Source organism: Misgurnus anguillicaudatus, chromosome 10 (genome assembly GCF_027580225.2).
Source record: "Misgurnus anguillicaudatus chromosome 10, ASM2758022v2, whole genome shotgun sequence".
Lineage (NCBI taxonomy): Eukaryota > Metazoa > Chordata > Actinopteri > Cypriniformes > Cobitidae > Misgurnus > Misgurnus anguillicaudatus.
In genome coordinates, this window is record NC_073346.2 from 29,264,442 (window position 1) to 29,292,353 (window position 27,912).

The following is a 27,912-nucleotide window of genomic DNA, read 5'->3' on the forward strand; positions in this document are numbered from 1 at the left end:
AGCAATCGACTGTGTGAAATGGATGAAACTTTAGCTCAATTTGTAAGGTCTGTCTGCCTGGCCGTCCATCCATCCTCCCATCCTTCGTCTTTCTTTAGATATTTTTTGCAAAGAGTTAAAGATAACATAACCTTGATGTAAAATGTGCATTTTTGGCTAGGCATACATTTATCTATGGCCTAAAGCCTTGAGAATATTTTGAAATAGATATGATGCAGATAATGTATGTTTTTGGAAACTTTTCTTTAAAATACGTTGCTCTGTACCCTTATCAGCTTTTACAGTGTTCTTTTATCATTCTTTGGTGACAAGAAAATGTGCGCTTGACTTCATACTGCGGTGCGCATACCTATTGTCGCAAGTATCGCGAGCACAACGTTAAAATGTCCGCTTTTAACTCGTTCTCGCGATATTTCAATGTCATACGCCGTACGCAGCCCCGCGTAAAGTCGAGCACACCTACTTACTAAAGTCTCAGCAAGGGGGCGGTACCAACAGACTGTGTTCACTTCTCCCAAACGGCACAACGGTGCGCGTGTGCCGCATTCGCTCAGCATACAGCTGAGACGCGAATATCTCTTCATTTACATTCTTAGTCAAAAATCAATTTAAATGTGAAGGAATGTTATTTGGCATTCATGAATAATTCGTCTCCAAACGACGCTTCTGGTAGCCTGTAGACGTAAAGAAACCACATAGGTCTTCAGGAGGAATCTCTTTGTTCAGCATTTTCTGCAGTAAAATACAATAAAATAATCAAATGGACAGCATGGATAAAGAGAACAAGTCGGACGAGGAATTTGAATCACCCGAGGAAGAGGAAGTGGATCCAAGAATCCAGGTATTACAATGTGCCATTGATATCTGTGCATTTGTCTTTGATTTGTAATGTAAAAACAAATAGCATGAAATGAAGTTTAATTTTAAAGACAATAATATAATTTAGACTAATTTGATTACGTTTTGGCTATGGTGTTGGATAATGACTCCTGTGTTATTGATTAATTCGCAGCAACATGTTTATTATTGATTACGTGTGAATTTTACGTCCATCAGTATCCGTTTGGAAATGAATAATAAATGCAAAACGTGCTTTCGTTTTTCACTTTATTTGTTTATCATTATCTCATATTGAAGAGATACAATTTGGAAGACAAAAATGACTATTTTAAAAACCCAAATATAATTAATTTCAGTTCACCAGCAGGGGGCGCAAAGAGAGGTGAAATATGCATAAATACTGTTTAAATATTAATGCATTTTGTTAAATATTTCCTAACAAATCCCATGACCTTTCTTTATAGAGAGAGCTTGAAAAACTTAACCAGTCCACAGATGACATCAATCGATGTGAAACTGAGCTTGAGGTATGAATGCATCTGACATACAAAAGTTTGTCCTTAATATAGTTTCTTTAGTTTTCAGTTCTCTATAGAAATGATATTTTCAGACTTTTAATGGTAGATGGTAAAATGTTAATATAGGTCATATGTCCCATGTTTCATATGTCCAGTGGGTCATGGGTTAAGTCCCATACTGATATATAACGTATAGCTTGAAGGTACTGTAAGTCGTTGTGGATAAAATCTTTCAAAGTTCATTGAATCTGGTTGTAAACCCAGGACAAAGCATATAGTGTGTAACCTTTATGCATTCATACATTATTCTTGCTATTCCTTAGTTAGTTGTTTGGGCCTGTCCTCCTAATGTAATAACTTAATAAGATGAATTAGCTATTCTGTAGTCCATGGGTCAAAAACAAGAGTCAAAACAGAATTTCTCTCCTATTTGTCGATTTCTACAGCAATCACAGTAATTCAATTATTGTGTTTATTTCCATTTGCTGAAGCTTTATTGTTCACAGATATTAAACATGACTAGCTGTGTCCTTCATATTTGAATATTGCAGAGTACACAGCAAATACACAGTGTACATCAGTGAATATATCTTATCTGGTCTGTGTTATAAAGAACAGGCAACTATCAAGGATAAAGAATGATAATGAAGGGTGTCATGTTGTCTTTTGTCTTGGGTATTTGCGTCAACACAGGAATACAGATAGTGTTGACATCTACCTTTCTTCCTTTTTGCAAATAGAAGGAGTAAAGTGGAAGACTTGTGCTAGATATACAGGAGCTTTGTAGTTTATATGTGTGGTTAAATATACATAGTCTTTGATTTAATATTACACATATGTCCAAATGTAATCCTCTGTTAAAGTCCCTGCAGGTGATAATTTTATCACTTAAAAATCATCTTTGAGCATCATACCAGCATATGTAAAAGTTTTTCCTGTGATAGTAATTTATTCATGCTTTAAAAAAGCATGAATGTAACTCTACAGTCTGTCCTTATTTAGTATATTCATGGATTTATGAATATGCAAATTAGCCCCCTTCTCTACTCAATCTCACGAGCTTGGACCATATGGGTCAATGACAAAACAAGCTCCTAATGTGTGTACAAAAAACATCAAACATTACTGCTTGACATTGAAACAGGGCACAATGTGTTATTTGGGTGTAAATGTGTTGACTTCCTTGACCCTTATACACAGATGCTTGTTTTGAAAACTCATGACTCATGAACTATTTGACAAATTAGCATTGCTTTTGCGTCATTGTCCCTATTGCCCTTTAAGAGAGACTTGAGAACTGTTAATCGTATGTATTTTTTACATTGGGATGTCTGTTGTAATAATCTGTGTTTTGACGAAAGGGGCTTAATCTTGTTACTTTTCCTTAGAAAGTTTTACTAATGGAGATAAATAATCTAATTAATTGTACAAAAAGCTTCTTTATAACACAGAAAAACATTCGCTTGTTGTTCAAAAGTTCCTTACATGTCTTTCTGCAAATCTAATTACAGCTAGGCTCGTTTTACTCATTTTTAATGTGCTATTTTTTTACAGTCTGCTTTATGTTGTTACATAAAGTACTTCATGTTTGTTGTAAACTATAACCGAAGAGCTCAGATGCAAAACCCGCTAAGTGTGTCTGACCTTTTCTTGTAAATGAACATTTCAAATCAGACTCTTAATGGATTCTGCCAGAAAACCAGTTATTCTGAATTGCCTGAGGCCGAGATTAAGTTGATTTGAAGCGAAAGTACAACCCCAAATCAGAAAAAGTTGGGACACTGTAGAAATTACGAGTAAAAAAGGAATGGAATAATTTACAAATCTCATAAACTTATATTTTATTCACAATAGAATATAGATAACAAATCAAATGTTGAAAGTGATACATTTTGAAATGTCATGCCAAATATTGACTCATTTTGGATTTCATGAGAGCTACACATTCCAAAAAAAGTTGGGACAGGTAGCAATAAGAGGCCAGAAAAGTTAACTGTACATATAAGGAACAGCTGGAGGAGGACCAATGTTTAGGAATAGGAATGTTGTTGAAGGCTTCTAGTTGCTCAACTGTCTTAGATCTTCTTTGTCGCATCTTCTTCTTTATGATGCACCAAATGTTTTCTATGGGTGACAGATCTGGACTGCAGGCTGGCCATTTCAGTACCCGGATCCTTTTTCTAAGCAGCCATGATGTTGTAATTGATGCAATAAGTGGTCTGGCATTGTCATGTTGGAAAATGCAAGGTCTTTCCTGAAAGAGACAACGTCTGAATGGGATCATATGTATCTAGAACTTGGATAAACCTTTCAGCATTGATGGTTCCTTTCCAGATGTGTAAGCTGCCCATGTCACACGCACTCATGCAACCCCATACCATCAGAGATGCAGGTTTCTGAAATGAGCGCTGGACCACAGTTTTTCACTTTGCCAAAGTCCATTTTAAATGAGCCTTGCCCAGAGAAAACGCCTGTGCTTCTGGATCATCTTTAGATATGGCTTCTTTTTTGACCTATAGAGTTTTAGCTGGCAACGCCGAATGGCACGGTGGATTGTGTTCACTGACAATGTTTTCTAGAAGTTTTCCAGAGCCCATGTTATGATTTCCATTACAGTAGCATTCCTGTATATGATGGAGTGCCGTCTAAGAGCCCGAAGATCATGGGCATCCAGTATGGTTTTCCGGCCTTGACCCTTACGCACAGAGATTGTTCCAGACTCTCTGAATCTTTGAATGATATTACGCACTGTAGAACTTCAAACTCTTTGCAGTTTTTCTCTGAGAAACTCAGAAAACTATTTTTCGCCGCAGCATTGGGGGAATTGGTGATTCTCTGCCCAGCTTGACCTCTGAGAGACACTGCGACTCTGAGAGGCTCTTTTTATACCCAATCATGTTGCCAATTGACCTAATAAGTTGCAAATTGGTCTTTCAACTGTTCCTTATATGTACCTATAAAATTTTCTGGCCTCTTATTGCTACCTGTCCCAACTTTTTTTGGAATGTGTAGCTCTGATGAAATCCAAAATGAGTTAATATTTGGCATGACATTTCAAAATGTCTCACTTTCAACATTTGATATGTTATCTATATTCTACTGTGAATAAAATATAAGTTTATGAGAGTTGTAAATTATTCCATTACTTTTTTACTCACAATTTCTACAGTATCCCAACTTTTTCTGATTTGGGGTTGTATTTGATGAACCTATAATATGTGCAGAGAGCATTCGGTTAAAATCATTATCTAATTTTTAAGGGCTTTTGCATCTGAGCTCCTCAACTAAATTTTAATTAACTGCAAAAAAGTATACACTGTATACTGCAAAGAATGCAGTAAGATTTTTTAACTTTACAATCCAAACATATCCATCCATACTGATCATTCACATTTGGTTTGTCTCTAGGATGCCAGGCAGAAGTTTCGCTCAGTGCTGGTTGAAGCTACACTAAAGCTGGATGAACTGCTGAAGAAGATCGGCAAAGCAGTGGAGGAATCAAAACCATATTGGGAGGCCCGGCGGGTAGCGCGACAGGTGAGCCAACAAAATCAAAACAAGGATCCCTAAAACGTTTCTCCTAGAATTGTGCCAATAGGCGATACAATTGAAGCTCGTACACCTGAGCTTGTAATGCGTGTGGCTCTGGCATTTACTTGCACTAGAGAGGTTGTTATGCATGCAGGGGTTATAAACCAGCGGTGAGCCCTGGCATTCAAGAAATTTCAGAGTGCATGGGCATCAATGATGTGAACGGATTAATGGCATGATGTTTAAAGGGACATTCCGCTTTTAATAAAAATATATTCATTTTCAGCTCCCCTAGAGTTAAACATTTGATTCTTACCAATTTGGAATCCATTCAGCTGATCTCCGGGTGTGGCGATAGCACTTTTAGCGTGGCTTGGCATGGTCCATGGAATCTGATTGGACCATTAGCATTGCGCTAAAAAAAAACAGTTTCTATATTTTTTGTATTTAAAACTTTACTCTTCTGTAGTTACATCGTATACTAAGACTGATGGAAAATTAAAAGTTGGCAGATACTCTCAAACTGGCGTAATAATAAAGGACTTTGCTGATGTAACATGGCTGCAGGAGATGCAAAGATATTATGCAGTGCCCAAAAACAGTCCCCTGCTATTGAAAGTAACCAAGGGGACTGTTTTCAGGCCGTGCGTAATATCACTACGCCTGCTGCAGCCATGTTACATCAGCGAATTCAATGATTGGCGCGAGTAGATTACATACAAAGTCAATGCAAAAATGCGAATAGACGTGAACTGGCTTGGGCCAATGCGAATGATGCGAATTGGGTGGCGCGATTGTCACGAAACACGTGCTATTCGCCTCAAACGCGTCTTTGTGCAAGTTAAAAAAATAAATAATTAGCATGACACACACATTTAAATCCCGTGAGTAATCTACAGCAAGGAACGTGATGCTTTGCATTTGGGGTGTACGCAGTGCACACAAAATGCGAAGAATCTCGTTCCTTGCTTTAGATTACTCACAGGATTTAACTGTGTGTAAAGCGAATTTTACTCTTCATTTGAATATTTTTATTGCGCGAAGACTCATTTGAGGCAAATAGCGCTTGTTTTGTATTCGTATTGCCCTGTGCGAGTTTGCATATATTTGCACCTTTGCATTGACTTTGTATGTAATCTACTTGCGCAAATCGTTGAACTCGCATTTGGTGTATACGACCCATTATGGTGAAACAGCTTCTGTTTATTAGTCCACCAATCCAGTGGCTTGTCATAAATGAGTAAAAAATAAACAAATAAATAAATGAGTAAACTATCGTCCCCCCTCCCTGACACTGTCATGTATCGGCGATCTCACTATGTGACATATCATATCACACAACACTAGTTTCCCCTATAGTTATCACGTTATCAATTCACTTCTTCAATTTTTAATTCCTCTTTGGTGCTTACTTTGCAATCTGCCTGATATCTGGTATGTCATGGACTGTATTGTAGCTTTAACTGTAGATCAGTGACAGGTGGTTGGTTCTATTCAGCAAGGCCTAAAAATGATATATCGAAATTGCGAATGTTCAAATCTCAGTTCCCTTTTCTCAAAAGTTGGTGCTATTTTGAAAAGGCATTATCAGTTTTCTTCAGTTGGAGTATTGCAGCTGTGTTTGGTGGTTGTAAAAAGGGTGTAAAATTGCTCTGTTGCTTTGGCTTCCTTTTGGTAGCGAAGTTCCTGGTTTCACTTGGTGAACTTTAATTGACTGAATCAGCTACGATGGGAGTGTTGACCTACTGTGAAAGTGGGGCAGAGAAGTTTTCTACTCCATGAAGAAAGAATCGAAAGTGGCCTATTTAATTCACTGACACAGCACAGGGGTTTTTAAAAGAATTTTCTTCCTCTAGGGACAAACCCTGACTTCAGAAACTCAGTCTTCTGTGTTGTCTATGGGTTTAAGTATGAAAAATGTGAAGTGAAAAGATATTTTTATCATTGATGTTAAACACACAGGTCGCAGTACCCATTGACTTCTATAGTATTTGTTTTTCCTACTATGGAAGTCAGTGGGTGGGTGATTCTCACGAAAACTTGGTTTTAAAAATGTCAAGCATGAAAATGTAAAAATTGCTTAAATTTACTTTTTTCCCACCAGACATTGAAAAACAAAGTCTGGAGTAAATGGGAACATTAATTTAAAAACTTGTACTTATCATTTAACACTTTTTGTAACATAATTAAAAAAAATTTGTCCTAAAAAATCTCATTACCACAACAGTCAGAAAACATCAACACTGACATATTTTCAAAATGACATGACAAACCTGAAAGAACATAATTTGGAGATTCTGCACATGCATTTAAAATCAAAGTATTATGCTTCTATTAATTAAATTAACATTTAATAAGCATCTGTTGCGGTAATGATAATCAAAATGTCGTGTAAGCATTCTGACAAGACAATATTTCAAATGAACTGTAAAAAAAATGATCTTACCTGGTAGCCATCTTGAAGTAACTGGTCCATGTGCTTGGTCACTCAAAATCAAACTTTATTAAAATTCTGTATGTGTGCTTAAACTGTTCTCAAAAAGTGTTGCGGTGGATGAGAACATCAGGCATGGACACATCATTTTCCTAATTTTTCTTCATTATTATCATACATGAATATTCAGTAAATATTTTTTCTGTCATCTAAAGTAGTCTAGCAAAACATCCATTTATTTTATAAGTTACAATTATAACTTCTTATGTTGAAATCACACATTGTGCAAGGAAGAACACAGAATTGTGTTAATTCTGATGCTTTTTAATGTTACTATATTACACATTTTAAAGCTAAAATCATTAGTGCTGTGGTGTTTCAATGGTTTTTCGTGAGAATACCCCGGGTACCATCAAGTGTGTGCTTACCATCATTTATCAAAATATTTTCTTTTGTGTTCAGCAGAATAAAAAACTCATATAGGTTTTAAACAACATTAGGGTGAGTAAATGATAAATATCTTTTACACCATTTCGGTCTCTTGGTTTTCTCTTTGCAGTGAACACTTGACTGCTGTGATGCTGTAAGATAACCGCTTTCCATTTCTGCAGCTTGTTTTATTTCTGCACAGTCTGTATGTGGCTGTGACTTTTTATTTCCTCCTTTCTATATCTGCTCTTTTGCCAGTTAGTGTAATAAAAATCCCTTCTAATTCAAATGTAAACGTATTTAGTTGACTTTTGGTTTGATCTGACTTCTGCAAAGACAAACCATCTATTTTATTCTAAGACATTGTGCTATATATAGATGCTCATGTGGTTTTGTCAGACAGTTATCAGAGATCAGTTATTGTGGTGCCACATTGCAAAGTATATCTCAGTATAAAGCCTTTTCTCATTTTAAAGGGGCCATATCATAAAAGATCAATTTCTTCTTTGATGCACTATAAAAACAAATTCAGTACACAAAAACCCAAATGAACTCATTTACATGTATACTGATGTGTTTAAAATGACACATTCATACAAAAGCTTTTTAAAATAATATATGGATTGTAGTGCTTCTGCAGCTGTTGTTAGCTTGGGTTTGGATAGAATCAACGATGAGGTGTAAATACAGGAAACTATAACAGTCAGCATTGTGTATTACTTGTCTGATGTTTTAAGGATATGTTTTCACATAATGGTCTTTACATTATGTAGCATGATTTTATGTAGAAAGTAGAATAAAAAAATTGAAATTAGCTGGATTTTCAAAGGCAGGGTTACTTGAGTATAAAACTTTGTTTCCCTCTTTGTCCCAGATGACGTTTTTGGTCTGCTATTTTGGTGGTATTTCATAAGAATTGCGGCAAATAAAATATGCTTTCCTGGCTGTTGCAAAACATCATGGTAATGAATTTAAATGCATCTATGCAGGGACTTTCATCAGACCGCCCACTAACCATAGTAAGCCCACTTGAATAAATGAGGCCTGTTAAGACTGAAGAGAGCTCTACACATTTTTTTTACTCATTGTGTTGAATATTTTGGCTTAGGCATAGTGTTTAAAATACGTTTATCATAGAGCTTAGATGCAAAACCCTCTTAGTGCATCTGACATGTTTTTTTGTATGAGCATTTTTTTTATCAGACACTTAATGGATTCTGCCAACAAAGTGGTATTTGTAATTGGACTTAGGCTGGGATTAAGCGCATCTAAACATATAATACATGCAAAGAGCATTAACGATCCCCTATGGTCCGATTCACATTTTTACATTTCCTTTTGTGTGTGAGTGTGTATTAGTACATGTTATAACGATATGCAAAAGGTACAAACCCCAAAGTAAGCGATGGCGCGAGTTATCATCTCCAACGTAAATCTCTTTACTTGGACTACAACAAACACATGGATTGTAGGCAACAGTTTACTTCCTGGGATTGGTGATGTAGACAAGGCCGACATTATCATAATTCCTCCCTCTTGGACTCTGCTGTTAGCATTGCATTCTGAGCGAATCTTTCAAACATGGTAAGGAGCGTCACATTTCTGGAAGACGTCAGAGGTATTCAGGCCAATCACAATGTACAGATTAGCTGGCCAATCAGGCACACAGCGCTTTTTTAGATCGATGAGTTTTGTACAAAACCAAAGTGTTTATGGAAGGCAGGATATCTGGAGCTACAAAAATGTATGGTATATGGAAAATAATAGTTTTTTTTAAATATTATATAAAATAAACAAAATAACGTTGTTTTTAGCAATGAAATAGGTGCTCTTTAATATTTCATTTTTGACAGAGGTGGCATTTAGGTACTTTTGCATCTGAGCTTCTCATATGTTGATCCATTCTGCTTATTTTTTCTGAAACGTAACACCGAAAATATGAAAAATAATCTCTGTAGTATTCGTCTGGGTCTGTCTGGGATAAATTGTTTTGTCTGCGTGATTACGCTATTTTGGCACTTAAACATTGTGAGTCATAATTCACTACGACAAAATGTCACAGATAATGTTCCTCAGTGTTTGGCTGTGGATCTGGAGGAAAGCATATCTGATTGACTTGCAACAGACGTCTCCAAATTCCTTTATCTCATAAATAACCTGCATGTCAATCTCTCATTGCTTGTCGTCTTACCCATGTCACCATCCTCACAAGTGCTGACAGGAAATTAAATAAACTCTGGGATAAAAGTAGGGATAACTAATAAAGACTCTGTTAGCAGAACCCCTCTTGATCTCTTATTATGGGAATCTGGCTTTATCCCTGTGGATGTGCTGGTTTGGGAATGTCTACTTTTTGGAAATCAGCTATTTGTGCAAATGGCTCTATTTTATATTGCAGTTTGGGACTTGAATCAAAGCTTTTTATGAGTCATAACACCTCTGATACCCCACCTTAAGTCGCTAATCTTTAAACAGTGAAAATTTTATAATGGCTATATTTATCATAAAGCTACAAATTATTTAAAAATGCAAAAAAGCAACTTGGGATTTTATAGATTTAATTTAGTCGAGGGCAAGTGATTTTTTGTCCTTAATAAAATAATAAAGCTTAGAGATAACCAGGATGTCCAAGTTGACAGGATGTGTGTGCAGAAGCCTTGTCTTTAAAAAGACAATCTCAAGTCCGAGATACAGAATGCATTACAAATTATCTTGTTTTCCAAGTCACGTCATTATTTCTATCCCAGAGTCTGGAAACTTAACATCAAACCAGCATCTCAACTAGGTCACTAGACATTTTAAACAGCCTCTACTGCAATTTTTGGCAGAATTAGATTAGAAAGATCAAAAGGTGTAGTGAATAAAGTAAAAAAAGACTGTAGCCTCTATTTATAGACATACAGTTTTTGTCTGTATACAAACGGCTCTTTTTCTGCGCTTAAGTTTTTGTTTAATCTTAATGGATGTAATAATCAGCTCAGTTTAGCTTTGTGAAGGACTTCTGAACTTGAGTGACTACACGTGACTCCTCAGGAAATTATTATATAACTCATATCCTCCCATGAACTTCCTATGAAGCTTACAAAAGTATATGTAGTGTACTGACTGTTTTAAAGTAAGTATTGCTCACACAAGACTTTAATGTAAAATATAAAAAATGATGTTGCGTTTTATCACTCTTCTTTCTGAGGTCCAGCTCCTCTCTGCCTAATTCTGATTGGTCAATTGTAGCATTTCATGGTCCATATCTGTGTTGCTGGTAATAATAAATAATTTGGCTGCAAATTATCCCTTACTTCTCTATGTCTTTGGGTTGACAGTAATGCCTAGTGTTTGTGCACATATTGGTCTTTACTGATCATCTTGCATTGTTGTGATACAGCTCTCCCATCACCCTGTGTCCTTTGCGTTGTGGATCTGCGCTGATCCCCTGCTGTCAGCTTTCCTCAGCAATGCCGCATCACATCAACTTTGAAGCCTGAGCTAAAAATAGCTTGTGTGTTAGACTGTAGGAAAAGGGACTGAAAGGAGCAAGTGCAGGATTATCCCTAAGATTATTACATATCCATGTGACTGCCATTTATAGTGTCGATACCTGTAGATGTTCAGATTTAGTCTGTCTGGGTTTTATAGTAGAAAAGGGTGTATCATTCACTGGGTAATGGGTTTTATGATGCAGTTACAGTCATTCTGTCATAAGACGTATGTGACCCTAGACCACAAAAGTAGTCATAATATAATTTTTTTAAATTGACGGGATATTCCATTTTCTTAAAAGAAAAATTCAGATAATTTACTCACCACCATGTCATCCAAAATGTTGATGTCTTTCTTTGTTCTGTCCAGAGGAAATTATGTTTTTTGAGGAAAACATTGCAGGATTTTTCTAATTTTAATGGACTTTAATAGAGCCCAACATTTAATACTTAACTCAACACTTAACCGTTTTTTTCAACGGAGTTTCAAAGGACTATAAACAATCCCAAACGAGGCATAAGGGTTTTATCTAGCAAAACGATTGTTATTTTTGACAAGAAAAATAAAAAATATGCTCTTTTAGACCACAACTTTTCGTCTAGGTCCGGTCCAGCGCGACCTAACGTAAATGCGTAGTGACGTAGGGAGGTCACGTGTTACATATGCAAAACACACATTTGCGTACCATTTTAAACAATAAACTGCCACAAAGACATTAATTAGTATCAGTTGACATACAACAACGTAGGAACGGTCCTCTTTCAAGACGCTTGTAAACACTAGGGCGGAGTTTCGCGTTCCCCCTCTGGGACCTCTTGACGTCATGACGTATTGCGTGGGGTCAGCTGGCGCATCACGACCGGATCTACATGACAGGAAGTTGTGCTTTAAAGGTGTATGTTTGTTGTTTTTGTTGTCAAAAATGACAATTGTTTTGCTAGATAAGACCCTTATGCCTCTTTGGGATTGTTTATAGTCCTTTGAAACTCTGTTGAAAAAAATTGTTAAGTGTTGAGTTAAGTATTAAATGTTGGGCTCTATTAGAGTCCATTAAAATTAGAAAAATCCTGCAATGTTTTCCTCAAAAAACATAATTTCTTCTCGACTGAACAAAGAAAGACATCAACATTTTGGATGACATGGTGGTGAGTAAATTATCTGGATTTTTCTTTTAAGAAAATGGACTAATCCTTTAAGATTTATACATCATCTGAAAGCTGAATAAACATAGAACCTATTCTTCCCACAGGGGGGAGCCAGCAGATTTCCAAGGGGTCCTTAAGATGAACAAAACAAGCATTAAAATAAGCAAAAACAAGCAAGAAATTTGGCCATTTTAGTAGCGAATATACATCTGTCTAGTAGTCATTCCAAGCTCTAGTTAATTTTATTTGGAAAGAATTGAGTGAGTAAGGGGCCTTCAAATATTGTTGTGGGCAAGCAGGGGGCCTTGAAGTGGAAAATGTTGGGAACCACTGGGATAGGACAATATTTGCCCGAGATACAGCTATCTGAAAATCTGGAACCTGAGGGTGCAAAAAAATCAAAATATTGCTAAATCAAAATATTGAAAATCGCTTTGAAGTTGTCCAAATGAAGTCTTTAGCAACACATATTATTAATGATCAATTTTTAATATATTTACAACATGAAATTTACAAAATCCTTAATGGAACATGATCTCTACTTAATATCCGTATGATTTTTCGCATAAAAATCGACAATTTTGAGCCATACGATGTATTTTTGGCTATGGCTTCATATATATACCCGTGTAACGTATGACTGGATTTGTGGTCCAGGGTTACCTATATGCTAATACTGGATCACTTTTTGTACAGATAAGTGATAACAGCAGAACCTGCAACAGGATTTTTGGCCTAATAAACCTAGAAGGAATGATCTAGCCTGGTTCGTTTGACTAGTGGGATCGCTCTGTACCGCGCCCGGGCGCGGTTTGGTTAATTGCTCCCCGGCCGGGTTGCAGGGTTGGGATGGAGTGCGGTTCACTTGGGCTCAGGCGTGGAAGGTTATGGTGTGAGCGCATTCGTGCCTGAGCGCGATTCAAAAGGAGAGACATCAATTGCGCGACCACTTACCTTATCTGCCTTCGTAAAAACCTTTGGTTACGTGAATGTCCGAGCTGCACAAGTGACAGATCAACTAAGCAATATGATGACATGTATGAGGGCTGTCTGTCATCACGCACCAAACAACTCCGAATAAAAACACAGACATACCGGTAACTATATCTCAGGCTATATCTCAATTGCGAGGTACTTTTGTCTCACACTGTAATCACAGGAATAAATTTTTTTTTTTAACTCAAAGCGCTCACTATCTCTTTTAGTAATGGAGTGAGGAGCAGTAACTCATTTGCATTTAAAGGTACAAACATATGGGCATTTTGGACATGCTATAATAAATGATCTGTGGGGTATTTTGAGCTGAAACTTTACTGGGCATACCTGAGACTTATATTACATCTTGTAAAAATGGGCATAATATGTGCCCTTTAAAGTTGTTGGTTGCAAAGCTGTTTTTTAGAGGTTTCTACAGGCTTTTACTGTCAGAATTAACACGAAGATTAAAGGTGAAAGAATAGGAAAGGATTATGACTGTATGCTTAAATATGTCATCACACAAGAAGAGCTCATTTAAAGTTTCCCCATCTTATAAACTGCTTGCTAAAGCTGAATCTGAAATCTATCCATCTTTGTTTTTTTACTAAGTGTGAATTGCTTATATATTGCATCATTGAATATAACAATGATTCACTAAAAGCTCTTCTTATTATGCACAGTAAGTTTGATGGAAGGAGGCGAGATAAGACTTATGATCTTTATCCAGCTGGTACAGAGTGGGGGCGATCAAAATCTGCCAACATTGTTCTTTTGAATGTTTAATCGTGTTGGAGAGTTGGCTGTCGCCCATGGCGTCAGGCACTGATTGCTTACAAATCTGCTCTCTGTTTACTCTTCAGGCTCAATTGGAAGCACAGAGGTCCACGCAGGACTTCCAGAGGGCCACCGAGGTGCTGCGTGCGGCCAAGGAGACTATCTCCCTGGCAGAACAGAGGCTCCTGGAGGACGACAAGCGGCAGTTCGACTCGGCCTGGCAGGAGATGCTCAACCACGCCACGCAGCGAGTGAGTGGCACAAAGATCTGCTGGACTGGACGATAAAATTTAGTATTTCACGAAATACTCAAACATGCTTTTTGATGTGCAGGTGATGGAGGCGGAGCAGATCAAATCACGCAGTGAGCTGCAGCACAAAGAGACGGCAGCCAAGTACAATGCCGCCATGGGCCGTATGAAACAGCTGGAGAAGAAGTTCAAACGCACCATCAACAAGTCTAAGTATGCATGAATGAGTATGCAATTGTTTCAGTGGCCTCTGTGCACTACATCCCAGTAAGAATCTGTATGTTGCCAATATTAATATGATGGCAATGGTTTCTCCTGTGCAAATGTGAGGAAGAATGGCAGATACATATTGCATACAATAAATCACAGTTCAAATCTAAATGGATGACAATTTTTGGAAGTCAAAATTTTATTGTCAGAGAATATGCATTGGTTGTCTCCAAAAAATGACTCTTCCTGTTTAGGTAAGCATTTTTTTTTTTGTCAGAAAAAGGTGCAAAGTGAATCAGATGGGTATATGAGGGGAGGGGGTTTCTCATATTATGACTCAGCAGGCTTATAGAGGTACGCAGTTTTCTGTCTGTATCTCTCTAATCCTCTCACTCAGGATTTGCCCAGTGTATCAGTATACGGAGAACACCTGCCATAGTAATACACACAGGGTATTTTTAGGTGTAGGTCTAATCGCTCTTCCTCTTTTTCCCCAGGCCCTACTTTGAAATGAAGGCAAAATATTACCTGCAGCTTGAGGTACTGTTGCACACTGATCATGCTAAACATATGTAATTCTGCTATGAAGTAGCATTTATACTAATGATTTACAAATTTCTTATACTGTAAATCTTTTATAAAGATTGCTTATAACTAATGCATGGAAAAGTGCAAATGAAATCTTTTCTCTTAAAACACTTTTTAATATTGAAGACTATGTTTGTTGTTGGCGACTTAGACAAAATGTTAAATGCTCTCGCATTTGTAAATCACTTTGGATAAAAGTGTCTGCTATATGAATAATGTTAATGTATATGTAATAACCTAGACCAGTGGTCTCCAACAAGGTTCCCCACACGGAGTTTGTGAGTTGCCCACCAAAGCACATTCTATTAATAGTCTTAATTTTAATATTAATTATTAGATTTTTTTTATATTAGTTTGGCTTCTTTTATGTATGTTAAAGGAATAATCTACTCATTTTCAATATTAAAATATGTGATTACCTTAACTAAGAATTGTTGATACATCCCTCTATCATCTGTGTGCGTGCACATAATCCCTGGAGTGCACTGCGACGCTTCGATAGTATTTAGCTTAGCCCCATCCATTCAACGGCACCATCCAGAGACAAAGCCAGAAGTGACCAAACACATCAACGTTTTTCCTATTTAAGACGAGTAGTTATACGAGCAAGTTTGGTGGTACAAAATAAAACATAACGCTTTTCTAAGCGGATTTAAAAGAGGAACTATATTTTATGGCGCAATAGCACCTTTGGCAGTACTTCGACTCGGCGCAGTAACACCCTCCCTCTCCCATTATGAGAGTGAGAAGGGGAACGGACTTTTCAGGCGAGTTGAAGTACTCCCAACAGCGCCACCACGCCATAAAACACAGTCACTCTTCTAAATCTGCCCAGAAAAGCGCTACGTTCTACCTTGTACCACCAAACCTGCTCGTATAACTACTCGTCTTAAATAGGAAAAACGTTGATGTGTTTGGTCACTTCTAACTTTATCTCTAAATGGTACCATTGAATGAATGGGGCTAAGCTAAGTGCTATCGCAGTGTAGCAGCGCGCTCCGGCGCTTGCGTGCGCGCGCGCAGATGATGGAGGGATGTGTCAACGGTTCTTGGTTGGGGTAGTAACATATTTTAATGTTGAAAATGAGTAGACTATTCCTTTAATATTTATCAACAAGTAAAATAAAAAAGTTTTGAGTAGACTATAGAAAAAAAGTAACCCCCCAGATTTATCCATTGTGGTAGCCCTTGCTCACAAAAAGGTTGGAGACCCCTGACCTAGACCATTATACATCACAAGTAAATGCATATTTTATGGATTTTTAAATGTTTTCCACTAAACAAAGATTCAAACAGATTGAGATAATAATTTTTATTGGTAGAGCACTTTATCTTTGTATGTACCTTAAAGGGACACTCCACTTTTTTTGAAAATATGCTCATTTTCCAGCTCCCCTGGAGTTGAACATTTGATTTTTGCTGTTTTGGAATCCATTCAGCTGATTTCCGGGTCTGGAGCTGCCACTTTTAGCGTGGCTTGGCATGGTCCATTGAATCTGATTGGACCATTAGCATTGCACTAAAAATAATACAAATTAATTAGTGCTGGGCAAAGATTAATCGCGATTAATCGCATACAAAATAAAAGTGATTTTTTGCATAATATATGTGCGTGTACTGTGTCTAATTATTATCTATATGTAACCACACACACATACATATATTCATTTCAGAATTGTTTATTTATTTATATATATATATTTTTTAAATGTATATTTAATATAGATTATACAAAAATATAAATAAATATATGTAAACATGTAAATGTTTCTTAAATACATACATGAATGTGTGTGTATATATTTATACATAATAATTAGACACAGCACACACTCATATATTATACCAATAATCACTTTTATTTTGTATGCGATTAATCGCGATTAATCTTTGCCCAGCACTAAAAAATAATTTTAAAAATAACCAGTTTCGATATTGTTCCAATTTAAAACTTGACTCCTCTGTAGTTACATTGTGTACTAAGACCAACGAAAAATTAAAAGTTGTGATTTTCTAGTCAGATATGGCTAGGAACTATACCCTCATTCTGGCGTAATAATCAAGGTCTTTGCTGCTACATAGCTACAGTAGGCGTAGTGATATTACGCAGCAACTGAAAATAGTCCCCTGCTTAAAAAGTAACCAAGGGGAATATTTCCGGGAACTGCGTAATATCATTGCGCCTGCTGCAGCCATGTTACAGCAGCAATGTCCTTGATTATTACGCCAGAATGAGAGTATAGTTCCTAGTCATATTGGCCTAGAAAATCATAACTTTTAATTTTCCGTCCGTCTTAGTACACAATGCAACTACAGAAGAGTCAATAGGAAAAATATTGAAACTCTTTGGTTATTTTTTAGCACAATGCTAATGGTCTAAACGGATTCAATGGATTATGCTAAGCTAAGCTAAAAGTGGTACAGCCAGAGCTGTAAAAATCAAATGTTTAATTTTGGGGGAGCTGGAAAATGAGCATATTTTCAAACAAAGGGCAGTGTCCCTTTAAAGGGATGGTTCCCCCAAAAATCCTTTACTCACCCTCATGTTGTTCTGAACTTGTATGAGTTTCTTTATTCTTCAAAAGAAGATATTTTGATAAATAATAGTAACTACAGTCAACAGTTATTTTTTCATTTTTTTGTCCTCTCTTTAGCAACTAAAGAAGAATGTGGATGATCTGCAGGCCAAGCTCACGCAAGCCAAAGGGGACTATAAATCAGCCCTGAGGAACCTGGAGATGATCTCCGATGAGATCCACGAGCGGAGACGTTCATCAGGCATGGGCCCGCGGGAGAGAGGCGTGGGTTCAGAGGGCGATGGTGTCATCGCTGAGGATCTCTCTGGCTTCAAAATGGAGTCTGACGGAATATCAAGTGAGTCATCAAGCAGAGCTTTGTAACACATGTGAGTCTGAAACACAAAACCAGGGTTAATTTTTTTTAAAATTGAGATTCATACATATACATACTTACGAATAAGTAAGCTTTCCATTGATGTATGGTTTTTTGGAATAGCCAAGTTTTGCTTTAAATACAACTATTTGAAAATCTAATATCTGGTGGTCAAAATTTTGAGAGAATCGCCTTTAAAGTTTTACAAATAAAGTCCTTATCATATTACTTACGATAAATATATTTTGGTATATTCACAGTAGGAACTTTACAAAATATCTTTATGGAACATGATTTGGGCATAAAAGAAATTGATAATTTATGTATTGTTGCTGGCTATTGCTGCAAATATTCTCATGTAACTTATGACTGGTTTTGTGGTCCAGGGTCACATATTTTGTTCCTGCTTATCTGGCTTAACAAAATTGCAGTGTCAGAATCAATGGCAGTCAATCGAGTGCTTGCCGAGTCCCTTGTGTGCTTTCTAAGCATTGTTTGTGTTGCATGCATGAGAGACCATTAATGTGAAGTGTTTCAAATCCATCACGCAGAAGGCAAAGAGGTTAAGAGCTGATGGGAAATATACTAGTTGCCATTGCAAAAAATGTTATGCCTTACCATCTAAATCTACAGTACCTTATAAATGCTGCTTTCGGTGGTAGATGCTAAATGTTATTTTTTTTAGGTAACACATAATGAATAGAATATATTGTTTGATTAAAATTGTGATTGTATAGCAAGGCACATTTTTGTTTTGGTGTACTAGGTGTACTTTCTTTTAAAAGATCTGTCGTCTTTGATTTATAAGAACACATTTAGCTTTATAACCAAACCGCCTTTGTTCACTAAAAAGCCTTTTGACTTTTCCTGACCTCAGCAGAATTGGATTTGGAGGTGAAATAAAATAGATTGAATATATGGAATAATCAAGTTGGGTGTTTTCAAGCAGAACACAATCTTGTTTTCTTAGTCTGACCCGTCTGTGTAGTATTGAATTAGGTCTCTGTGTAGGGCCATTATGGTTGATAATGATTACTATTTTATGTTTTTAAAATCATTCTCAATTTCAAAGAATAGTGAAGTCAAGAACTATAGAGATAAAGATACAAAGAAACTATATCATTGGGATGACTTCAAAGCAATTTTTCCGGCTGATGAATGATAAAACCATATAGTCTTTGATTCCTGATTGGATTCCTGAATATTGTTTGGCCCCTGCTGATGTCCTCTTTCATGATGTCCAGGATGCTTTGAAACTGATACCGACTTGCATGCATAAATAAAAGGTCTTCAAAAGACGACACCTCCCTTAAAGGTGCATTTTGTAATTTTTAGAATGATCTCTTGACAGAAATGCAATATAATATACATAACTATATTATTGGTGGTGTATAAAGACCTTACATAATGAACTGTATTGTTTTTATTACCTTAATGTAAGCAGTTTTTATCTACATACACCGTGTCTCCTCACATGGAAGTCCCCTCCACATTACAGAGCGGGTTTTGTCCTTACGTTGTCTCAGACGATGACATGTTTGTCCTGTAGCAGCTACCGTAGCTTCTCATTGTGTTTCGAAATTGAGGTTGGTTGCAATTCGCAATCTCACCACTATATGCCGCTAAAAACCCATACTATGCCTTTAAAATGAGCTGTTTTTATCTACAGATATCATGAGTTCCCTTACGTGGAAGTAACCATTTCACACTGATTTGTTTCTATTGTAGCCCTAAACGGACAAACTGTTCTATAATAGTGCGTGTTTTGTCACTACGTTGTCTCAGATGATGACGTGTTTGTCCTGTGTCAGCTACTGTAGCTTCACTATGTGTTTTGAAAGAGAGGGGTGAGCTGTAGTGATGCGCGGCTCGGCGTTTTTTCCAATAAAATATTTGGCCCGCCCCGCAGCACTGTATCTATTTTTACAACCCGCCCCGCACCCGCGACCATTAGAATAGACATACTAGCTATTTGTAATGTAAATAAAAAGAGGCTTTATTTCAGCCTAAAAGTGCTTGGAAACAGCCATTAGATTACATCGCCCTGTAAACTGACAACAACATACGCGAATGAACCATAGAAACCAGCATGGTCATATTAATATAGAGATAGGATAATGATAAACATTTTCAACATTTACAAAGCAGCGTTTGTATTATCTATTCACAGATTCGCTACCTTAATTTCTCCCGCAGATCGTCTTTCATCTTTTAATTCTCCGTTTATTTTGTTGTTGTGGCTGGCAGCGAGAGCTACTTGGCGCTTCCTTGACGTGACGCCAAAGGTTTGGGGATATCAAGTTACATTGCGTAAATTACGTTGCCACGTAGGCCTACGTAATTTAACCTTTTCAAAGAACCTAATAAAAATATTCCCAAATATTTAATATATTCTACAGGGAATTAGAGGCAACATACATGTTTTTTTATTTTGATTTTAATGACCCACCCCAACTCGCCCCGCAATAAAGTTATAATTTCTATAACTGCCGCAACCCGATCCGCGCATCACTAGTGAGCTGTGAAATAAGCCTTTGGTTGCAGTTCACAATCTCACCGACAGAAGCCGCTAAAAACTACACGGTGAACCTAAAACAGAGGAACGGCCTTTCCAAACACATCTTTGAAGATTTTTATGTACCTATGGGAAAGGTAAAGCAACAGCGGGTTGTCGACCACTGTTAATGACCACATCTTAATGTTTGTAACACTGCAGCACAAGTACAGAATTAACATAATTTTTATCATCCGCTGGTGTGAATGCTAATGCATTTATCTTTATAGTTATCATTATCGTCCATAATGTGAATGTTCCTTAACACAGCACTTTAAATGTATCTACTGCAGTAGTGATAGAAGACTGATTTTAATGTCTCCCCGCTCTAACTGTACTGCAGAGATATGGTGCAATTGATGTTATTCTAATGGAGGTTTCTACACAGTAGTTAATGATGTCTGACACTCATTTGGCTCTCATTTTAAAAAGCTCTTAATTTAGTTAACAATTCTGTTACAGGTTTTATGTTTTTGATCTAATCAGAAAGGTGAGATACAATTTAAAACTTAAACAGCTCAAAACACCATACAGTCCTTTTTATTGCAATTTACAGGCAGTTTAACTTTATTTGTCACATTTTTGAAGGTGAAGTTTGTAATTTTAAATGCACAGTACAAGGTTAAAATAGACCTATACTTTTCTCTTTCTGCCTGTCGGCACAATATGTAAGATTTTTGCATTAAAATATCTCAAAATCACTAGCTCAGGAGTATTTTATTTTGTTCACATGTGTACTTGCGTTATCCCAAATTTTGTCAACAATGTTTGAATTCAGTTTTAAGCAGCGATTTGCTTAATAGGGTCAGTTGTCAATTAGTCCCTCCAGAAAAATGTGAATATGCGATCGCATGATTCAACGCATAATCAGCCAAAGTCCGTATATTTATGCGGGGGGGCGCATTTTTTAAAATATGCCGCATTTTCGTAGCAAAAATCACCTATATCTTAGCAAAAAGTTGAAAAATGTTGCATTTACTTCACACAAGTGCAGCCATGTCCCCTGTTGCCATGGGAACGTTATAAAGTGACGTGATTATGCGACAGTTTCGGCAAGTCCCCGCAGTTTCGGCAAGTCCCCGCAGTTTCGGCAAGTCCCCGCAGTTTCGGCAAGTCCCCGCAGTTTCGGCAAGTCCCCGCAGTTTCGGCAAGTCCCCGCAGTTTCGGCAAGTCCCCGCAGTTTCGGCAAGTCCCCGCAGTTTCGGCAAGTCTCGGCAAGTCCCCGCATTTTTGGCAAGTCCCCGCAGTTTCGGCAAGTCCCCGCAGTTTCGGCAAGTTTCGGCAAGTCCCCGCAGTTTCGGCAAGTTTCGGCAAGTCCCCGCAGTTTCGGCAAGTTTCGGCAAGTCCCCGCAGTTTCGGCAAGTCCCCGCAGTTTCGGCAAGTCCCCGCAGTTTCGGCAAGTCCCCGCAGTTTCGGCAAGTCCCCGCAGTTTCGGCAAGTCCCCGCAGTTTCGGCAAGTCCCCGCAGTTTCGGCAAGTCCCCGCAGTTTCGGCAAGTCCCCGCAGTTTCGGCAAGTCCCCGCAGTTTCGGCAAGTCCCCGCAGTTTCGGCAAGTCCCCGCAGTTTCGGCAAGTCCCCGCAGTTTCGGCAAGTCCCCGCAGTTTCGGCAAGTCCCCGCAGTTTCGGCAAGTCCCCGCAGTTTCGGCAAGTCCCCGCAGTTTCGGCAAGTCCCCGCAGTTTCGGCAAGTCCCCGCAAGTTTCGGCAAGTCCCCGCAAGTTTCGGCAAGTCCCCGCAGTTTCGGCAAGTCTCGGCAAGTCCCCGCATTTTTGGCAAGTCCCCGCAGTTTCGGCAAGTCCCCGCAGTTTCGGCAAGTTTCGGCAAGTCCCCGCATTTTTTAAAATACACCGCATTTTCGTAGCAAAAATCACCTATATCTTAGCAAAAAGTTGAAAAATGTTGCATTTACTTCACACAAGTGCAGCCATGTCCCCTGTTGCCATGGGAATGTTATGAAGTGACGTGATTATGCGACGTGAACATCATTGAAAAGCTGCAAACAGTTTCGGCAAGTCCCCGCAGTTTCGGCAAGTCCCCGCAGTTTCGGCAAGTCCCCGCAGTTTCGGCAAGTCCCCGCAGTTTCGGCAAGTCCCCGCAGTTTCGGCAAGTCCCCGCAGTTTCGGCAAGTCCCCGCAGTTTCGGCAAGTCCCCGCAGTTTCGGCAAGTCCCCGCAGTTTCGGCAAGTCCCCGCAGTTTCGGCAAGTCCCCGCAGTTTCGGCAAGTCCCGGCAGTTTCGGCAAGTCCCGGCAGTTTCGGCAAGTTCCCGCCTATTTCCAAATCGAGGATTTTTGCCCACAACAATCACAAAATACTCAGCGTTTTTCTGGAAGGACTGGTCAATGGCTTGATGTCCAGGTTACCCTCAGTTTCCACTTTTGCTGCCATAGAAATCATAGGTGTGTTTGACTTCAGGTGGCATTGCACAGACCAGTCGGCATATGACATTAAAGTATTGCAAGAGTGAGTCAAAAGCAAGTTGATGTCAAACGACAGTCGATCTGTGCAGCACCGTATGCAGAAGTGGTAGCTGTAACATCTAGTACACCAAACTGTTGTGGTTTCTATCAAGCCACATAGGCAAACGTAAAAATGTTACAGTTATAAAACTTAATTTCATTACGTCATCCATGGACATTATTTGTGAGAACTGTCCTCTTGATTCCTATCGACAATGAAGGTGCAGACTACAACTTCTTTGATTTCACATTGTTTCATAGCGTTATCAAGCTAAACCAATGTTGTTGTATAGCGCCCTCTAGCGGTGAAAATTACATATTGTGCCTTTAATAACACTAAACAGCAAAGTAATTTTCTCACGTTGCATCTGAAATCCCTACTTCCATACTATATAGTAGGCTAAAATCAGTAGGCAAGTCAAGTGGTATGTACGAATTTATAGTATTTGAAAACAGTAGGCAGTGGTAATTTTAGTTTGATCAACCAATGGAAGATGCAGGTTCAGGAAATCAGTCAGTATTGTGGTTCTGTTTGATGGCGCGTGATCTTTCTTCCTGTGGTGTTCACTGACCCTGGGATGGATGAATGCATGTGATTTTTTTAAAGATATGACTAGAGCAGTAAAGTAGAGAAAATGATAGGATCAGCATTTATGAGCCCAGGGTCATTCAAAGGGCAGCCACAGGAATGCTTTACATGCAGTAGAAAGACTTATTGGAGCTAAACATTAACTTAAAGGAATAGTCTACTCATTTTCAATATTAAAATATGTTATTACCTTAACTAAGAATTGTTGATACATCCCTATCATCTGTGTGCGTGCACGTAAGCGCTGGAGCACGCTGCGACGCTTCGATAGCATTTAGCTTAGCCCCATTCATTCAATGGTACCATTTAGAGATAAAGTTAGAAGTGACCAAACACATCAACGTTTTTCCTATTTAAGACGAGTAGTTATACGAGCAAGTTTGGTGGTACAAAATAAAACGTAGCGCTTTTCTAAGCGGATTTAAAAGAGGAACTATATTTTATGGCGTAATAGCACTTTTGGGAGTACTTTGACTCGGCGCAGTAACACCCTCCCTCTCCCATTATGAGAGTGAGAAGGGGAGCGGACTTTTCAGGCGAGTCGAAGTACTCCCAAAAGTGCTATTACGCCATAAAATATAGTTCCTCTTTTAAATCCGCTTAGAAAAGCGCTACGTTTTATTTTGTACCACCAAACTTGCTCGTATAACTACTCGTCTTAAATAGGAAAAACGTTGATGTGTTTGGTCACTTCTCACTTTATCTCTAAATGGTACCATTGAATGAATGGGGCTAAGCTAAATGCTATCGAAGCGTCGCAGCGCGCTCCAGCGCTTACGTGCACGCACACAGATGATAGAGGGATGTATCAACAATTCTTAGTTAAGGTAATAACATATTTTAATATTGAAAATGAGTAGACTATTCCTTTAACATAACAAACAAATATTCATATAAAATTTATTTCACAAATGTTATAACGCATTTAGTCCCATATATATATATATATATATATTATTTGATAGTTTTCAAATTATTTTTACTGGATTGATGATGAGGTGTGTCTAAAACTGGTAGTAATAACATATATTTCTTCTTTATATGTATATAAAAGTGTACGTTTTGTCTCCTTGTCCTTGACTGATATTTCTCTGACTCCAACAGTGGCATCTGGGTCCTATGAGGACGAAAACTGCAGCTCCAGGGCTATGTCTGAGGAAGACTCTGAGACTCAGTCCACCAGCAGCTTCAGCTTGGGGATGATCAGCCCTCTGGATTTGCCATGTCCCTTCTCTTCCTCGTCTTCCTCGTCGTCTGCCTCTCCGTCCTCCTCGTCCTCCACCCCCTCCTCTCGTCCCTGCAGCCTCGATCTGCCCGGCACCGTCTCACTGTCTGACTTCAGTCTGATGTCTCCCATCCTGGGCCCTCGCAGCGAATGCAGCGGGGCCTCCTCCCCCGAATGCGATCTGGAGAGAGGTGAGAAGCATTTGCAGTGATGGATGATACCCAAATGCGGCATATGCAAGTTTGTATTCAGGCATGCCCTAGTTTTTCCTGCGAGACAATTTTCGGTTTTATGGTCTCTTGCTTGCTTGCACCTGTGCCCTTTTGTGTGGTTGGGATCATTAATCTTCGATGGTTTGCAAGAGAGGAAATTGGTGATTCTCGTGAAATTAGACTTATGAGGTGTCATGAAACATTTTAATAGAAAAGTAAATGCTATCAAAATAAGAAGCATACAGTTACAAACATCTCTTCATGTACTATTTTGCACATGATTTCAAATTTCATCATACAAACCAATTTAGTTGTTTTTTTCCACATTTAAGGAGAAAATGTTCATTACCGCAACGTGTCCATGACTGGATTTGGGTTCTCTGACATGGAAATATTTATAATTAAAAAATCTAAAAAATAAAAAGCTTCAGTGCATGTTATACTATAAACATTAACAGTAAAGAAATATGTGGTATTTGGTGATCATTGGTAAATGTATAGACAATAATAAGGAATATAAATGTGTCCAAGACCAATTTTCTCATCCTCCGCAACAATTTTCAATCATTGTTTTTTTCTCTCCAGATAAAAGTAAAAATGTAGTTTTTCATAGTACCTAGACAACTTTTTAGTTCTCATTACCGTAACATAAGTTTGTAAATGCATATATTTAATGTCATATCATGTTGCGGTAATGATAATTTTTGATAATGATAATCTAAAATGTAAATAATTCTATAAGAAATATTTTTTAAATCCTCTAAAAATAATGTTTATAGTAAGTTCAGACCTTAATCTTTTATGTGCAAAAAAATTGGCTTCAAGGGCTTTTTAAAAATTCTGATACTGGACACCTTCTAAATCTGATTTCGTGAGAATCACCCAAATGTATTTTTTCCTTAGCACATGTTGATTTATGGGTTTATTTTTTAATAGATATTGATCAATTGACAAGTCATGTTTGTTCACTAATAATAAAGATTTTTTATAATTTGCTATTTAACTTATTCCTCCTGTTTGTTTGTGTACAGGCGACCGAGCCGAGGGCGCTGAAGCTGTACTGGACAACAGTCTCAACAACAACAGCGGCACCAAAACGACCTTTGGTCTAAATAGTCGTTTTCGCCTGTTGTCACTAAAACTTATCCGAACAGAAAGCAAAAAAAACACTGACCCTCTCAGTCTTACCCAGCACTCCTCCCCAACCACAATCGTGCTCGACGGGGTGTGACCGCAGTAGCCGACACCGATGTATCCATCTTCATAACGTGCGTGCTAATGCCACCCATCAGCTTCTTCGGCAGCGTCACTTCGGTCCATTTTCTCTCACTGTCCAGAATGTTCTGCCAACTTTTGCTCGATCTCACGGGTATTTGGAAAGACTGTGACACGATGTGCCGAAGAGAAAAATCTTTTGATCTTTTGGAGAACTGACTTAAAGCACTCTTAAAAGAAAACGAGTCAGAAGATCATGCAAATGTTATTATTTATTGTGAACACTATTATAACATCTCACACATTTCATAGTCTACAATATAACTTTTAAAAAGTGATGATTTTGTCTACAGACATTCCTGTAGTTAGCACTTGTCTTCTTACTGGAGAGCTTTATGAAATGCGTCGTTTTAATATAATGTAGATCTGTGCACTTTTGTCTGTAATGTATAACAGTGTCACGGGACAGTCATTATACAGAACCATTTGTGTGGCAGTATAATCTTACAACCGTTCGAGTTAATGTGTAGCTAGGACACTTGTGCATGTATACATCGCTGGAGATCATCACATGCACCAACATATCTAAAAGATGAAAATAATGCAAGACACATCTGCTTCTTTGCTGCAGCAGGAAAAAAAGCCAAGATTGAGTCACCACCTCAATGTCCCTTACAAGTGCATGCTACCCTGTTTCTCTTCTTGTATGTAAAAGACCTAGTCCATATGTAATGATTTAAAGCAATATATGCAGACTCGCTCTGTCTTCCGGCTGACAAGATTTACTGTACCTGCACTGTTATAAAGGGGATTGAGGGTTTATGGTTAAGATTTCCTGTACAGATCAAGATGATAATTATTGAATGTGTTATCAAGCTGGTACAGTAGCTGCTGGATTTATAGTCACAGGTCTAGGCAGTAGATAAACTGGTGTTTTGTATGACCTTGTGTCGTTTTTCTTTGTCTTTTCAGATGGTCTTGTACTGTCTCTCCTGAATGTACTGTTCTTTAGTCTGTCGCTAAGGATATAAAAGAAACCTCATACCAGTATTTTTTGTGATTTATGGCGTTTAGTCTTTTTGTTGTTTACAAAGCTGGAAAAGTTGTTTTCAAAATAAATAAAATATGTATTGTTACACAATGAAGTAAAATAATTGTCAGTAACGTCATAAAAGTTGTGTTCACTTGTTGTAGAAATGAGTAAGCGTCATAAACACTCTGTTTTTTGTAATAACGTAAAAGGTACGTTCCACTTTTTTTTGAAGATATGCTCATTTCCAGCTCCCCTAGAGTTAAACATTTGATTTTTGCCGTTTTGGAATCCATTCAGCTGATCTCCGGGTCTGGCGCTAGCACTTTTGGCATGGCTTGGCATGGTCCATTGAATCTGATTGGACCATTAGCATCGCGCTAGAAAATAACCAAACAGTTTCGATGTTTTTCCTGTTTAAAACGTGACTCTTCTTTAGTTACATCATGTACTAAGACCGACAGAAAATTAAAAGTTGTGACTTTCTAGGCCGATACAGGACTATACTCTCATTCCGGCATAACAATCAAGGACCTCCCTGCCGCACCATGGCTGCAGCAGGCGCAC

The 27,912-nt window shown here is 38.1% G+C and overlaps 1 protein-coding gene across 1 annotated transcript; it reads left to right on the forward strand.

The window, feature by feature from the left end:
* Window positions 1-144: 144 nt before the first annotated feature.
* On the forward strand, window positions 145-27,489 carry sh3bp5b (SH3-domain binding protein 5b (BTK-associated)). The gene is made up of 9 exons (XM_055210688.2): window positions 145-841; window positions 1,305-1,367; window positions 4,767-4,895; window positions 14,213-14,377; window positions 14,460-14,590; window positions 15,085-15,127; window positions 17,830-18,049; window positions 24,768-25,079; window positions 26,132-27,489. The coding sequence occupies exons 1-9, from the start codon at window positions 761-763 to the stop codon at window positions 26,329-26,331; spliced, it is 1,344 nt and encodes a 447-aa protein (XP_055066663.2). The 5' UTR covers window positions 145-760; the 3' UTR covers window positions 26,332-27,489.
* Window positions 27,490-27,912: the final 423 nt, after the last annotated feature.